General features: G+C 38.2%; 1 protein-coding gene across 1 annotated transcript in view; it reads left to right on the forward strand.

Annotated features, from left to right (window-relative positions):
• ZMYM2 (zinc finger MYM-type containing 2) overlaps positions 1-14348 on the forward strand; it is a gene marked incomplete at its 3' end in the record, with an annotated part of 66840 nt that extends 52492 nt beyond the window's left edge. The window contains exons 15-23 of the mRNA XM_079549337.1: positions 285-456; positions 1734-1841; positions 3655-3749; positions 4380-4548; positions 5467-5618; positions 9032-9146; positions 10195-10446; positions 10849-10969; positions 14156-14348. Coding sequence (XP_079405463.1) covers positions 285-456; positions 1734-1841; positions 3655-3749; positions 4380-4548; positions 5467-5618; positions 9032-9146; positions 10195-10446; positions 10849-10969; positions 14156-14348 — 1377 coding nt within the window. The remainder of the gene's footprint in view (positions 1-284; positions 457-1733; positions 1842-3654; positions 3750-4379; positions 4549-5466; positions 5619-9031; positions 9147-10194; positions 10447-10848; positions 10970-14155) is intronic.
• Positions 14349-16914: the final 2566 nt, after the last annotated feature.

Consider the following 16914-nt stretch of genomic DNA (forward strand, 5'->3'; position numbering starts at 1 on the left):
GCAGTCACATCGAGGTGGAGAGCTCCAAAATCCTTTTTTGCTTTTACTATGTGCACTTTATTTTGTTGTATTTCTTATATGTCTTTTACTGCTCTCCCTTCCAGTTTGAATCATTTAACCTGTCATCAGTTCTTTGAGTTCACAGTGAAGTGATTTGTTGTTAGTTTGTTTTAACCCTCTTCTAAACCAGGAGTGTAGAGTTAATGTTCCTGTATTGATTGCAGTTGACTCTTTGTTGCAGCTATTATTTCTTTTCTAATTCTCTCTCCTCTGTGTCTACACAGGTGCCAGTTCCCATTTTCTTGCCCACTACTCTGGACAGCACTGAGAAAATCTTTGCAGCAATAGAAGACCTGAGGGGGAAAGTTCCCTCAAATCCTCTGGAGACAGAGCTACTGACCTTGTCAGGGATGGTGCCTGAACATGAGGGAAAAGCAGAAGTTTCTGATGTGGCCAGTGAGTTAGTTACCATGTCTTTGGCTCTTTGGACTGCTGGGATGTGTGTGAATAGGAAGAATTACTTTCTGATGTTAGGGAAGATTCTTTCTGTACAACAATGCTATTACTGAACTCTTATATTAAGTTGAAATCCTAATTGTTTAAGTGGTTTTAGAGCATTTTAGCAAAGTTAAAATACAGAAAGTCTGCTGTGTGACTCAGATGTGCTGTACCCATAGCTTTTTTTTTTAAAACAGCAACGTACTTCTTGCTTGTCACACATTTTCTTCTCAGTGTAACTCAAAACAAGCCATAGCCAGACCACTCTTCCTTCCAGAAGCACAGTCAAAAGGTTAGGGGAAGTGTTTTCCGTACTGAGTCTTAGAAGTGTGAACACAGCTTTCTCTGAACACAACAGGGACCTAGTCTCTTTGTGGTAATACTTTATCAGGCACATTTTGGTTTGCACATGGGCTGCTAAAACTTAGAGGAATATGTATTTCACAAGTGGAACTGTGGTCCCCAAAACCAGATTACCTAGTGCTGCTCTGGCTCTTTATTAATCCTCGTCTTCGTTTGTCATTCCCTTTAAGATAGTAATACATCAGCTGATACATCACTGAGGTTGTGATGTTGGAATGGTTTTCTAATTTTAGAAGCTCACCTAAAAAGAGAGAACTCTCTCTGGGACAATTTTACAGCCAATGTTAAAGAAAAAACAACAAACCCTGCATATCCTATAATACTGTTTTTGCAGTGCACACATCTCTTTGTCCCTCTTTCCCAACTCTGCTTGTCAGCATTGTCAAAGTAGTTGTATGCCTGCTTTTTTCAGAGAATTGAGGAAATCTATCCTTGCCAGAAGTTGTAAAGAGGTCACGCTTTTGTTTTCCATCAGCCTGCCTTCCGTGTTTGCTTTTGTAGGATCTGTTTCACAGACTTAAAAGTCCATTCTGTTGCTGGCAAAATCATGTGGAAAAATAGCTATGTTTTTCAAGCTAATTTGTATTCTGTGATTGGTTGATGTGATTCAGATTATTTGGTATTTGATTTTCTGTACACTGAAATTCATCTTAGTGAAGGAGAGATGAGCTAGTATCTTTTTTGTTTAAGGAAATCGGATTGAAGAAGTAAATCTGATATCCTAAAAACAAAAACAAGGATGGTGATGAGCAGAAAAAGCAGTTTTAGAACCACTAAGATCAAATTCTCTGTATCTGCCCGTTTTTTACTAATCCACATTAGTTGAAGTACAAGAATTTTTCCTTTTAAATTTAATTTAATTTTATTTACAGGTGTGATAGCTGAGCCCAATCTACTAAATTCAGAAACGGAGGCACAGACAAGCTTGCCAGATGTTCCATATGAACCTGACCTCGATATTGAAATAGACTTTCCAAGAGGTATTTTTTCTATCATTTTAATAAACATTGTGAAATATTATGAAATAGACATTATGTGACGTATTTGAAAAAGATAATATTTGAAAATATGAAAATCCCTACTTTGAAACCCTTCTTGGCTGTTTCTACTGCTCTTGACATAATGCAGGCAAATAGTTTTCATTACCTTTCATTGTATCCTAACCAATCTGAGGTCCAAAAAAATTCTCACGTATGGTTAGAACCTCCCTTGACATAGCTTCTCTTGGGTGGATAACTCATACCTTCCCTGGCTAGCTTCTGTATCTGCTGTCGAAAGTCTCCTTGTGCTGTAGATAACCACACTACTTGCTCAGACCGAGTTGCTCAGTTTGCTGCATAACTAATTTGAATGTTGTCTCTTGGGGTTAGGAGAAAGGATTGACATTGCTCTGAGGAAGTTTACTAGCAAGATATGTATTCTTTAATCCTCTTCGTAATCAGGGCTTGGCACATGAGAAGTGGGGAAAAAAAAGGAAGAAGTTGAAGTGGAATAGTAAACAACATTAGTTTATAATAGATTGTGGCCTTCCAGTACTTAAAGGAAGCTTACAAGCAGGGAGAAAATCAACGTTTTTTTAGATAGGCATAGGACAAGAGGGAATGATTTTAAACTAAAGGAGGGCAGGTTTAGATTAGATGTCAGGGGGAAATTTTTCACTGAGAGAGTGGTAAGGTGCTGAGAAGTTGTGGATGTCCCATCCCTGGAGGTATTCAAGACCTCCAGGGTTCAAGGTTGGATGGGGCCCTGGGCAACCTGACCTGATGGTAGTGATTGGCAACCCTTCCTGTGGCAAGGAGCTACTAAATGATCTTTGAGGTCTCTCCCAGCCCAAGCTGTTCTGTGATTGTATGATAATTCTGTTGAAGTGCTTCTGATATTAGATAGCAAAAGAAAGACCGGTATGTAGTCTGGGATTAAGTTCTTAAATCTTTGCATTTGTGTTCTATTTTTTCTGGACCAGTTTTCCTCCTTCTGGTGATTAAACTTGGTAGTACTTTCAACGATGTGTTGAGTAGCAAGTGGTGAAATTGGAATAAACTTCAGAAGAGTGTTGTTTTTAGTGAAGTCATTGTTTGATAGTTACGTGAGAGGTAAAGCATCTTCAGTAAAGTAATTAAATTTAGAACTCACAGAATTAAATCTCTTCTGCTTGGTTGTCTGAAGTAATAGTCCTTCATCCTAAACCTGAAATATTAAATGGCAGCATATCAAAATAGTATTTATCTGTTTATCTACATTACTGTAACATCTATCACAGGCTAGGCCTCTGCCTTTGTAAATATGGACTAAGAATAGTTTGTCTGAAAGAGTTGATGCTCCAACGTGTTTAAACAGGAACAGTTGCTGTGTAGAATACAAAGAATGAATAAAAGTGATGGCGTGCCATGAACGAAGTACTTGTATTGAGCTACTTTGTATTTTTTTCATTCATGGCTTTACATTTTCACCATAACTTAAACGTCTTCATACCAAAGCCTGCGCAGGCAGGAATAATTGCGTAAGCATCTGGGAGAAGAGATGCTGACTTAGTGATGTGAGATGGTTTTTGAAGATGTTCAGCACTGCATTCTTTGCAACATATGTAGAAAAAGCACTCTGATAGTTTTGCCTTACCTTCAAGATACAAATACATTTATTCCCTCTTGTCAGAATCCAGTTGTCATCAACATTTCATGTGTGTGCTTTTGTGTAGAACTTTTGCGTTAATGCACTCTGATATAATGTTTTTTCAAACCAGTATTATTCAAAAGGAGATTAAAAATAAGTTGTTTTTTTTTAATGTATTTTCAGCAACTGAAGAGCTTGATACAGAAAATGAGTTTTTATTGCCTCCTGTTTTTGGAGAAGAATATGAGGAACAGCCAAGGCCTCGTTCAAAAAAGAAGGTAATGATATCAAGCTATTAATATGTCACAAATTTTAAGTGGGCAAAAATATGTTGGGTTTTTTTGGTTCTCTTATTGCTCTAAAATGTTTAGTTGCTTACCAGTACCTGGTTTCCAGTCTTCCTTGTTGTAAATTGATATACTTAAAATAATTAAGTCCTGTGTCTGCTGCAGTTAACTGTTGGCTTTAATAGGAGTGCAGTTTCTAAATTCTGATCCCGTTTTTGCTATAGAGGACACACAGTGGTAGAACTATTGCCATGTGTTTTACCCACTGTAGTTTATTTACTTCCTGTGCTCTCAGTTCTGGTTGTCTACTTTCTACACGGAACAAAACTCTGTTTCATTTCAGAGGGAAATAGCAGACTGTTGGTGTCACTGTAGCTTATAATGGAGCTATAGCACCTGCTGTATAAAATGTTTTTAAAAGTCCCTTTTCATTTGATTGTAATTTCTCCAGAGTTTCAGTCAAAAATCTTGGTTTTAGACAATGCAAACAAATAAGCCATATTCTTTCATTTAGAATGAAAACTAACAGGAAATCCTAGTGTACGACACAAAGCTGATACTAAAACGTAATAAGAATGAATGTGCCTTAAAGTTGCATTAAGCACTTTGTTTTAATGGCAGGGAGTGAAGAGGAGAGCAGTGTCAGAGTACCAATCACATGATGATAGCTCTGAAAACTCAGAGTGTAGTTTTCCATTCAAATACACGTATGGTGTGAATGCTTGGAAGCACTGGGTAAAGTCTCGGCATTTAGACGAAGAGCTTCCAGAATTAGAGGAACTGAAATCAAGTAAGTATTTCCAAAAATCTGGCATCCATTTTTTTATTTGGTAGTGAGAACTGTTGATCTTGTCTGATTTTGAGCTGGAATTTCTAGTAGAAATTAGAAATTAGTTCCCACAATAACAAGGATTATTTCACCACAGAGTTGCCATGCTCTTTTTTTCCCTAAAAGAATTTTCTGTACTCAACACACTGGGACTTCTATGTCTAGTGCAAGCCAGGACAAAGCTTTTCTAGCTCTTCTGACTTCTCATGACTATTTTAATATATTTTTTTGTTTGCATCCTGATTTTCCTTGTATTCTAACCCTTCTCGGAGTTTGCACTTTTTCTGTGCTTCTAAATTGCGAGGGAGAGGCACCCTACTTTTAGTAGGATGAAGAGTTCTTTATCAGAGTCTGGCATTAAGTGGCTTTGGAGATCTGGCATAGTGCTGCTTCCACTCCTGTGGGGTTTGCTACTCTTTCTGCAAAGCTCCTCTGTATGTGGAGTTATTTACGTTGAGGGGAAAAAGAGGGACTGCTGCTACTCTTGCTCTCCTTCAGCTCCCACGTGTGTCTTAGTGCCGTTGTGTTATGCTGTTGGATCTTTGGAAGCTGTGTTTCTCCTGAAGGTCTCCCTCTGCCACTCCGTTGACTTCAGTATCTTGGGCTACTGCCTGTCTCTGTGTCATCCTCAGCTGTGCATGAATCCAAGTTCTGCAGTGGGTTCTGTGTTTGGTTAATTGGACTTTATTCTGGTAGGCTTGTTTATTTTAGTGCAGACCTAACATTTGAACTACTTATTACATACATTTCAACTCATTCATTGGTTAGTGTAGAGGACGTCAAACCAGTTTTCCCCACTCCAGTCCAAAAATACCCCATCCCACCCCCGCTGTGTAATAATACTGTTGTATAATGTAGCATTTTTTCTTTATTTTACAGCAAAGTCTGTGAAATTAAAGGAAGATCTATTATCACATACTTCAGCTGAGTTAAACTATGGGTTGGCCCATTTTGTCAATGAAATTCGAAGGCCTAATGGAGAGAACTATGCACCTGACAGCATCTATTATCTGTGTCTTGGGATTCAGGAGGTTAGTAGAGGCTGTAGAGATGGGAAGTGGAGCTGCTGATTTGGCTCTAATCTATTTCAGTGGGAGAATGGAGATAATGCGAATTTATTTGAGAGGAGGCTAGGAGATATTGTTAATATAATTGCTATGGTCTGGAACTCAGGCTGCTGTATAAATCACACTGTAGAAATCTGTATAGTAGATGAGTTTACAGGCCCATTTTGAAAACTGAAATATAAGCTGGTGTAAATAAGCTGTTACAGTTTTAAGCTTCTCATTGGGTTAAAGCAAGGCATTTGTAGTCTGTAATGATGTTTTCCATGCTGTGCTTCATTTTGATTGCTGACATAAAAGAAGAATGAAATGAGGAATGAGATATAAAGGTTTTACTAACTCTGTTACTTAGCAGATAGTGGAAACAAGCTATTTAAAGCGTTGTTTTGAAAGTCTTATTTTACTGAAAACAGGGGACAGACAGTTTTCTTTTCCAGAATGTAGGAAACTGTGCTGTATTTGTTGCCTTCCATTCCCCAGCTCCATCAAATTGCAATTCTTTCGTATTTCAAAGCAAAAGGGAGTCAGTTTAGATGCATGTGAAGGCAGTAGCATTAGATATTTTAAAAAGCTTTTCTTTAGTTTATCTTTTAAGCAGAGGATGTTTTAATTTTTGGTACATAAGGAAAGTCATAGATAAAATAAACCATATTCAGAACTGAGAAATGGAAAATTTTGTTTAATTTAAAAGACAAAAAAATGCATGGGATGTGGAAAGCCAGATGTTCACAAACTACTCTGCTCTGCTTTTAATGAAAATCTTTTTGAAAAGAAATAGTACTTCCAATAACTTTTCTGTATTAAGAATATACAATATTAAAGAGTTAGCTGTTATTTTTCCCACATGGTTGAAATATGAGAAGTGAGCATCCATTGGCATTTTAGTCAGTGTTGCTACAAAGCATGTTTCAATCCAGCTAGCTTTCTGCCACTGCACTCGCATGATCTACTGTCTCTGTACCTTTCTGTGGAACTGAAAACAGTCTTAGTGAGCTGATAAACAGAGAGCTCTGTGTTTAGAAAGTGGAACTTAACTAATAGCATTTTTTTTTCCTTTCACCTTTGTCTTCATGCCTTTGACACTGTGTATTTTGTCTATCGTGAAAACTAATGGTACATAAAATTTGATTTTTCACTTCATCAGAACCAGTGTGTGTACAACGTAAATATAAGGACCTTTAACACACCCATACAACTGAAACATTAAAGGAAGAACTTGTACTCATGTTATTTTAAATATTGCTTGTATTTAGTGTCTGGTATTTAATTCAGGTGGTGTTATTGGCCTCATTTCATTGCCTGTTGATGGCCCACTCGTGGCCCTGGCATTCAGGCTGATAGGAAGATTTTCCCTGTTCTGATGAGTTTGTATTTCACAGAGGCAAGAGGAGCAGAAACATGTAAGCATGTGATCTGTCAAGGACTGCAGCCAACTCACATGTGCTAAGGGCAAATTGTATGTCTTTAGAAAGAGATTGAAACAAGCTAGTGGTACACTAAATGTGGTGTAGTTTTTGCAACAAACCTTCATTGCTTTCCACTGTTTTCCTACCCCTTCTTACCATCTGACAGCCCCCATGTAGACACTCTGAAAATGGGATAAATTGCCAATTGCTGTATGAAGGGTTTTGGCTCTGTTTAACTCAAAAGGGGCTCAGAGATCAAATGATGCCAAGACCAGTGATATTTTACTTACTCATAAGTCAACGAAATAGAAGGAAATCAAAGGAATCAAAGGAATGGTATGTGGAAGATGTGGACTTGAAAAAGAGCTCTCTCCTGCATCAGACTGCACTCATTCTCAATGGTGAAGCCCTGGCTCAAGCTGGGGTGTTTCCTCCTGCGTGTGCCATGGTTTAGAGCCCAGAGGAAGAGCTCAGGAGTCCTTCAAGTTCAAAGATGTCTTTATGATTTTGTACAAGAATTGCTTTACTTAAATGAAACGCGAAAAAACTTTCTACAGCAAAACAGTCCCCGAATGAAGCCAGTAGCCATGTTCAGTTCAGGGTCATTTGAAGCTGAAATTATTCTTGCAGCTTGCAGCCGGAGTTCGTTCAGTAATGGTTTTGGTAAACCAAAAGAACTATTCCTGAAAAACATCATGCCTAAAATAAAGGTTGTTGCATGATGAGAGGAGCATTGAGTGGAAAGGGTTCCTCTAGAGCAAGGCATTACCCTGCCTGGCAGCCCTGCTGCATCGTGGCCTTCCTTCTTTGTTCCAGCACAGGCTGATTTTTTGCACATGGCACTGAGGGAGAGGGTCTGTCATGTCTGCAGCAGTGGAAGAAAATTGATCTGGGTGCACTGGGAGAGGGGGAGTTGAAGGCTCTTCAGCTGCTCACCTTTTCCTTCGTCCCTCAATCTATATCTCAGTATGCTCAGCAAAATACTGATGAAACAATAGTGCATAATTTAATAATGAGAGTAATTACGAGGGTGATTTGGGAAAATTCAGGCTGGTAGGGCTTGTCGGGTGTTTGAATGTGCTGGGAGATGTGCTGCCTGCTCCCCATCCCAATGAAGATGTGCTGGAAGCTTCTTGGAAATGTATTAATTAATTTTCCTTTTTTTAAAACTGAAGTGCAGAGATAGGAAAATCAAGATGTGCTGTTCAGTAAAAATGAGTGCTGTGTGATGTTATTTCCAGTACACGCACAGAAATAGATGCCATTTCCACAACTGAGCACGTTTTCTTGTGTCTGTCATTTTTATTGTGCTCACTAACAGGCTTGTTCACTCAGAGATAACACTGAAGTGGAAATGTTAAGAAGCCAATCCTCCATTTCTTAGAAATGTCTCCAGAGAGGATAACATCAAATACCATTGTAGCCCTCCACCATTAATTCCTGGTTTGGGAAAGTTTGTTGTTGTTGTGTAAGGTCAGGAAGGTGAGGGTAAACAGACTGCACAGTAGGCAGGTGCCTCACATCAACCTGTTGTTTTTCTTGCACTGCTGGATATCGTTACCACAAATACAAGGGATTGGGTTTTTTGTTCAGACTTGTTGGAGATACTTTTTTCGTTGACCAGACTTCACGTATAAATGGCAGTTTCTTGCTATATGTTTCTTTTCTTTGGTGACATAGCTGTAGGAAAAGATAAATTAATATATACATGTATATTTAAATGACTCCTCATTCACTGATACAGTGTTGAGTACAAGAATATTTTAGAGAGAATTGTTAGATTGTAATTAATCTGTGATTCACATCTAGTTAGAAATTTACAGCATTGGAGTGAAAACCTTTTCCAGTACGTGGCAGGATTTCACTGTATTTTCAAATACTGCTTTTAGTAGGATTGTGCTGAACAACAACACTGTAGCACAGAATTTGTTCTAATCTGATGTTTAAATATTGTCTGTTACTTTTTTTCTGTAGTATTTATACGGAAGTAATCGAAAAGACAACATATTTATTGATCCAATCTACCAGACATTTGAACAAGAATTAAATAAAATCCTTAGAAGTTGGCAACCAAGCATTCTTCCAGATGGTAATTTTCTTTTTGGTCATGTATGTTTTTCAACTCCTAATAGCTTTATTTTCTTAAGCATGTAGCTATATAGAAATATTTTATATGTTGTGGTAGTAATTGATTAAACATCATAAAGATTTCATGTAAGAGTTCAATTAAGACTGCACCTATAAATATTATATTTTTTCTTGGTAATCCACTTAGCAAGAGTTGCTTTTGCCTCCACCTGTTTATTTGAAATTGACTTCTGATCTTCAAGAGGAGAGAAAATCAGTAGAAATGGCTGGTTTTTGACTTGTTTTTGCCTGAGCTGAGTTTATTTTTGCACATCTGAGTCTCCAATGGGAACGAGCCAGGCCAATGCTGGACTGGTGAGCTACATATTAAGTCTTACTTGGACTGGGAGAAGTGTCTGCTTGGAATGTTTTGCTCAGGAGTGTTGTCAATAGAGAAAACAGAAGCGTGGTATACTAGAAAATTTTTCCCAGCAGATCCATTTTGGCACTAAACAATAGAATCCATTCTTCCATTTCTGTCATAAACTTCTTGTCAGTGAGGGCTCTTCCTTACCAGCCCTTCTTCTCTCTACTTGACATTGTCTTTTATCTGTATAGCTTAGGAGGGCTCTGTTTATGGGCATCCACATGGCCTGGAAGTTCTTTCCAAATGAGATAGCCATGAGCAGTAACAAAGAAGGTGCACCTATGCAGAGGCCTTGCCTGAGCAGAATAAAGAGAACTCAAAAATACGCTTTTTGTGAAGGGACTAAGAGATTGGCCCTTGAACATTTGCTTTTATGTAATAATGTGAGGGAATTGCATGTAAGAAGTATGTAATGTATGAAATGGCAAATCTCCCATTGTCTGTTTTTTCCTGAAACTGTGGGTTCCTGTGTCTTTACCGGGTGGTTTTGAGGGTTTATAGGCATATAATTAAATATGCTTGTGAGAGGCTTCTGCCAAGAACATTTTACTACATTTTTCAGCAAACAGAAACTCTATTATTATTACATCTGGACAGATTATAGGCTAATCCATTATGCTTTCTCTACTTTCTTTTTCTGAAGGATCAATATTCTCTCGAGTGGAAGAGGATTATCTATGGAGGATTAAACAGCTAGGATCACATTCGCCAGTTGCTCTTCTAAATACTCTGTTCTACTTTAACACCAAGTATTTTGGTCTGAAAACAGTGGAACAGCACTTAAGACTTTCTTTTGGCACTGTTTTCAGACAGTGGAAAAAAAATCCTCTAACAATGGAAAGCAAAGCTTGTCTTCGATATCAGGTGTCTTCCCTGTGCAGAGCTGATAGTGAAGGTACTATGACAGTTCCAAAATAAGTATTGCAGGAACATCCACGTTTCACTCATCTGAGGGACATCTGGGCAGCTTGCCAGGAGCCAGAGGTCTGCTGTTGCGTGAAGTTCAGTTCTTGGCTCTTGGGTCTTTAATGGGAGCGTACTGTTGGGAACGCAGTGTCTCTGCATTAAATGATCCCTTTCTGGGGATGACCTTTTTCAGGGCTGACCTCTGGTCTCATGCTATGCGCTGAGACTCTGATGTGGCTATGGGTTACATTTCCAGTGCATAGATAGATGTGATGACTTGACTGTGTTGCAGTACTTAGGTTGAATTTTAGTCAGTCTGCTCTGGGATATTTACTGAAAAATGTGAAATAACTTTGTTATGGCTTAGATGTTGTTGGTTTTCTTCTTAAAGATAAAATTACTACTGGGAAAAGGAAACATGAAGATGATGAACCTGTATTTGAACAAATTGAAAACACATCTGATCCAACTAGATGCCCTGTGAAACTGTTCGAGTGCTATCTGTCTAAAAGGTATGTATGACATAAGGTAAAAAGGAAGAGTTCTATGGAAGACCTGGTACAAAAAGGAAGTGTTTTGATGACGCATTAAATATTCTCAAGCAAAGGGAACGTATTGAATTCTTCTGAAAAATATCTCTTAAATGAAAGCACTGAAATCTCCGGTCTTGTAACTGGACAACAACTGCACGAAGTGTGGAAGCTGACAAAATACTGTCAAGGGCTTTATTTGGGAATGATTTCTTACACAAAATTCCCAAGCATTCTGCAGATAATTACCAATTAAGAATTACCAGCAAGGAATCTGGTAGGTTTTGCTACTAGAACGCTGTTTGTGACATCTGTATCTCTTCAGTAAGAGTTTTGTTGAGAAAATTTGGTCCCTGGAACATGTCCAAAGAATGGCAATGAAGCTGTGAAGGGTCTGGAGCACAAGTCTTATGAGGAGTGGCTGAGGAAGTGGGGAATGCTCAGTCTGGAGAAGAGTAGGGTCAGGGGGGAACATAGCATTCTCTACAACTGCCTGCAAGGAAGTTGTGGCGAGGTGGGGGTTGGCCTCTTCTCCTGGCAAACAGTGATAGAACGGGAGGTTAAGTTGCACAAGGGGAGGTTCAGGTTGGATATTAGAAACACTTTTTTTCTCTTCACCAGAAAGAGTGGTGAAGCATTGGCACAGGCTGCTCAGGCAGGTGGTGGCATCACTGTCCCTGGAGGTGTTTAAGGAAAGGGTAGACGTAGTTCTTAGGGTCATGATCTAGTGGGCAACATTACTGGTTGGTGAACAGTTGGAGGTGGATGATCTTAGAAGTTTTTTTTCCAACCTTAATTCTCTGATCGTATGAAAAAGATTTGCTTCATGTTAAGTCATCACAAATGTGAAAGGTAGATATTTTTGAGGTACCTAATTTGACAACATAACTGAAAGTATTTTGCAGAAGAAAAAATATAACCATAATTAACTCTGCATTTAGAAATAGCTCGTTTCCTTCCTATTGGTTTAGAGATTAATGCATTTAACAATGTATTAATACATTAAGAAGAAAATTTAGGAAGATCTTGCAAAAAAATAATTTAGTTACTGAGTTTTTTTGTAAGTGTGGGAGAACAGGATTTCATGGGAAATATTCTTTTTAAATATTTTTTGTCAATATTGAGCAGCCAATGCGTCAACTGATTTTAATGGAGATTTAATCTATGTAAGTGTAAGTGGAATATAGGCAAGTGATAGAAGAAAAATTACATTGTGTATGCAGCACGGTAGATCAAATGAAGTGTAAGATCCAACCTGTATTGGGAAGTAATATCTTACTCTTAAAACTGAAGAATGGTGTAGACAATGAGAGAGCAACCTTTTGGTTTCCCTGAGTCGCTTTGAGTGAAGAGGAATTTACTTGGGTTGCACATAAAATATATAATTGATGCATCTAAGTAGCAAAACTTTTTTTTTTAAAACATAAAAAAGGGCAACAAAAATGTAAAGGTAGTGGGGGATTTGACCTTGTGTTTGTGAAACTAATATTTTTTTTCAGAAATCTTGAACCCTGTTCTCAAGTTTCTGTATGAAAATGGAAAGCAGAGCTGCATATTTGCTGCTGTTCACAGGGTTGTTTAGCCAGCATATCAAAATCATACCACTATTTGCCATAACTTGAGCTTACCATAAATTAATTTTTATTTTGAACGCTGTTAGGGTTTGAAACATAGTGCAGATAAGTTGATTTTTACCTTAAAGTTGTCAAAAATTGCAAACTTCATCAGCTAGTCCCACTTTCCTACAGATGCTGGTCACTACTGCTGCCTAGAGCAGCAGACTGTTTCTCCTGGTTCCACTTCTGCAATGTGTACATTGCATGTTTGAAATAAATTGTTAAAGTATTTAATACTTTAAAATGTGTTGTATATATGAACTTATATTGTAAAGTTTGAGGTAATGCCAGCTGTTTGAAGTACATGTGCCAACCAGTAGACAGTTGCAGCTGAAATGTGCAAGTCCTCTCATTCACAGCTGAAAGCAATACATCACTGGTTGTTCCTATAAAATTTACTGGCTTGTCCAAAATGTAGGAAGGAGTTGAATATAGTTTAACTATTAGAATATAATAAAACATCATATTCTGGCTTCTAATCTGGCAATCTGATTTATGTAAGAGCAGAAGAAACCAAAATTTACCCAAGTGGGTGAAAAGCAGCACCTGTATATTTATCCAACCTGGGAAGATGACCTTGATAGTTTTACCATAGTAACATGACTTACAGTTGATTTCTGAAGTCCACAGTATTCATGGAAGAGACAGCATGAGAGTACTCGTATGCAGGATTGAAAAAATATTTTCTTTCCCGAATGGGCAAAATGAAAGTATTTGTTAGTGGGTTAGAAGATACGCCTGAGTTGGATTAAGCAAGTATATGAACTGCAAGATATAACAGGTTGAGAATTAAGGGATTTTAAGACTTAGAGACCAACTCTTCAAGTAAATAGGAGGAGGAGGAGCAGCTTTAGCTTCTTGTTGCATTTCCATGCAGCTCAGAACTACCATCCTTGGTTACGAGGAAAGCCCAATCTCTGTCTTCAGAAACAGAAAATATTTTCTGTTTTAACAAGTCCTAGAGTTGCAAAGTTTTGCAAAACCAGAAGAGTCTTCAGCCTCATATACTCTTGGTCAGTCCTAGTGTATAGTCAATGAATACAAAGATGCTATAATTATGAAATAAACGAGAGAGTTTGACAAAGCAGATTATAGTAACAAAAAGAGGATAGAAAGCTTACCCACATCCTGGGCTTGCTGCAAAACTCCAGAGGAGGGATCTCTAGGAGAGATCCTTTTGCACTGGCAGCTCTTCAATAGGTCTAGGAGAGGTGGAGCCAGGCTCCACCCCTTCCGGCAGCACAGCTGAATTGCCTTCACCTGTGCTCCTCTGGCTGACTCAGTGCTCGCCTCAGGTGATCAATCAGAGGTTCAGGCCGTGACTCAGCAGTTCCCATACACCTAGGCATCTGCTTTGGGCTGTCCTGAGGTGCAGGACTGGCTGGCTGCACAGCTCTATGAATGACATAGCACTTCTCCATAGTAGTCTTCATTTTGTAGCAGGTAAAGGTAAAAGTAGAGTTTTGTTAACATATGAGTATGAGAAATATTAATGTATTAATTTATCCTGTCAAACTGTTATCACAATTCCCCTTATTTTTCTCTGTTGTAGCCCACAGAATCTGAATCAGAGGACGGACATGTTCTATTTGCAGCCAGAATGCTCTGTCTCGTCAGATAGTTCTGTCTGGTACACTTCCAACTCACTGGACCGCAACACTTTGGAAAATATGCTTGTACGGGTTCTTTTAGTAAAAGATATTTATGAAAAAGACAATTATGAACTGGATGAAGACATAGATTAAAACAAACTTCCAAAAACAGTCAAGAAAAAAACAGCATTAGATATAGTCATGCTGCTAGACTTTTATTATGGAGAACATTTCAAGTTTACCCTTTGTTTTATGAGTTTTGTAGCATTGTGTACCCTCACCTGGGTATTAACATGTAAATAGTCTGTGAGTGAAAGTTTCCATTATTCTGCGTAGTGATGCTAGGATACCTAACAAACACATTTCAGATTCTTTTTTTTAATTATTATTTATTTGACTAGGTATGTTTGTAACTTTTTACATTGCAAAATATGAATGAGAATGTGCCATGTGTAATTTTTTTTCTCGTAGTAAGAGACATCCATGTTGCACAACTCTGCTGTTGCAAGCTCCCTTGAAAGGACACTCTCTTTTAATGGGTTCTTAAACCGAATGGTTGTGTATGGGTAGCACTACTAAAGTTTAGAACTTGCTGTGTCTTTGAGAATTTTTAAATAAATTGTAAACTAATAGGTTTTTTACTTTTTAGTTACTGAAGCCTTATAAGGTTATGTAGAGAGATTCCATCTTATGTACCAAAAATAGACAAAAGAGAATGCTGTCAATATTGGTGTACTGTAATGTGAATCTATTCTGGTGAAAACTTTTTTTTTTTGTTGCCCTTATTAAAACCTTAGTGTCCTTTCCTTATTTGTGACTCTCTCTCAATTGCCCCTACAAATAATATATATATACATATATAAATAAATGAACATAAGCTTAAAGCATGTGATCATCATGACATGTATTTTGTTTAAAAAAGGGAGACAAAAGAAAAAAAAAATCCAAAGGAAAAAGTGGGGAAAAAGAAAAAGAGAAAAATGTCTGATGACAATGCTATATAATTCTTTTCTGACCATAAATGCTGGTACCTCATATCACTGTAAATCTGTCCTTTGTAGCCTTAGCAAAATGAATTTTGATGCTGTATTACATAAAGTAATATGGTATACTACATTTGAACTTGTTTGTTCTTGCATTGCTGTACTTAAATACAGTCAGTACTTGACAGTGGCTGGGAAAATTCTCTTAACTATTGCCTCCATACAAAAGCCATATGACACGCGATGTTGCAGAACGCTGATAAATTTTTGAAGAAAATGCCTTTCATATGTTCTGTATCCTTTCATTGTGCTTATTCTGCATAAGGAGTCTGATTTCCAGATCTGCTCGAGTTTTGTTCCTTGCTTTTGTTGAACTGATGCAAGCAATGTGGTGGCTCATGCAATGATTTTGCTATTGTTCTGAAAAAAATGTGGTAAAATATTCTCCTACAAAAAGTAGTCATTAGTTTTGCTTTCTTAACTGACTTCAAGTGTGTTCAGAAGAATCATTTATGAAAGAGGGAAGTTTTCTGTCTGTGTATGTATGTGCATATATATATGTATATATGTGCATATATGTGTGTGTGTATGCACATACCAATTTAGGGCTCATTTCTTGCAAGGGCTGCATGACTTTTTCGTTTTCCTTAGCTTAAGAAGAATGCACTTGGATACTCATCTTTCTATACAGAGAAATAAAGCTTCGGTTGCTCTGTTTTGTAAAGCAAGTTCATTTAAATTTCTATTATTCTTGTATGTCCATGAATATGTATCGGCTTTAGATACATCAGTATTTCAAAAGTGGAGGTGTATATCTTTTATTTTTCATTTCTTTCTGGTGGCTTTGTCCTTCCTGTGAAATCAAGAAGGAGCACAAGGAAACACTCAGTAGATCACTTCTAACTTCAGTACTGTTACCTTTGTGAGTGCAGTAAGAACTTAAGGGTGTTTTTTTCGTGTGCGTTTGTTTTTGAAGCAGCAGCCATAGAATGTGCCCACATAACACAGCATAAGTTAAATAAGGAATCACTATCACCATTTTGCTCTGCCTGCTCCAGTTGAACACCTGACATGATCGTAAGTTTTAAGTACAGGAACCATTTACCTGCTTAAAATGCATTGTGCTTAATGTGAAATATTTCTTTGAATCTTTCATTCAAATGCTATGAAAAGAGAGGATCACTTGTATTCTCCATAGTTCGGATTTAAAGTACTTCAGCATGAGATTCAATCATAGGATCATAGAATCACTAAGGTTGGAAAAGATCAAACTGTCCGCCTGTTTCCACTATCCCACTAAACCACATCCCTTGGTACAACTTCTGAATGTCTCTTGAACACCTTCGGGGCGGTGACTCCACACCTCCCTGGGCAGCCTGTTCCAGCACCTGACCACTCTTTCTGAGAAGTGTTTCCTAACGTCCCACCTCAATCTCCCCTGGCACAACTTGAGTCCGTTCCCTCTGCTCCTACCGCTAGTTATGTGGGAGAAGAGGCCTACCCCTGCCTCCCCACAGCCGCCTTTCAGGTGATTGTAGGGAGCAGTTAGGTCTCCCCTGAGACTCCTCTACTGAACACAGTACTCGAGGTGCAGCCTCAGCAGAGCTGAGTACAGAGGGACGATCCCCTCCCTGCTCCTGCTGTCTGCACTGTTTCTGATGCAAGCCAGGATGCTGTTGGCCTTCTTGGCCACCCAGGCACCTGCTGGCTGATGTTCAGCTGAGCATTGGCCATTA

The sequence above is a fragment of the Tetrao urogallus genome, assembly GCF_951394365.1.
Source record: "Tetrao urogallus genome assembly, chromosome: 1".
NCBI lineage: Eukaryota > Metazoa > Chordata > Aves > Galliformes > Phasianidae > Tetrao > Tetrao urogallus.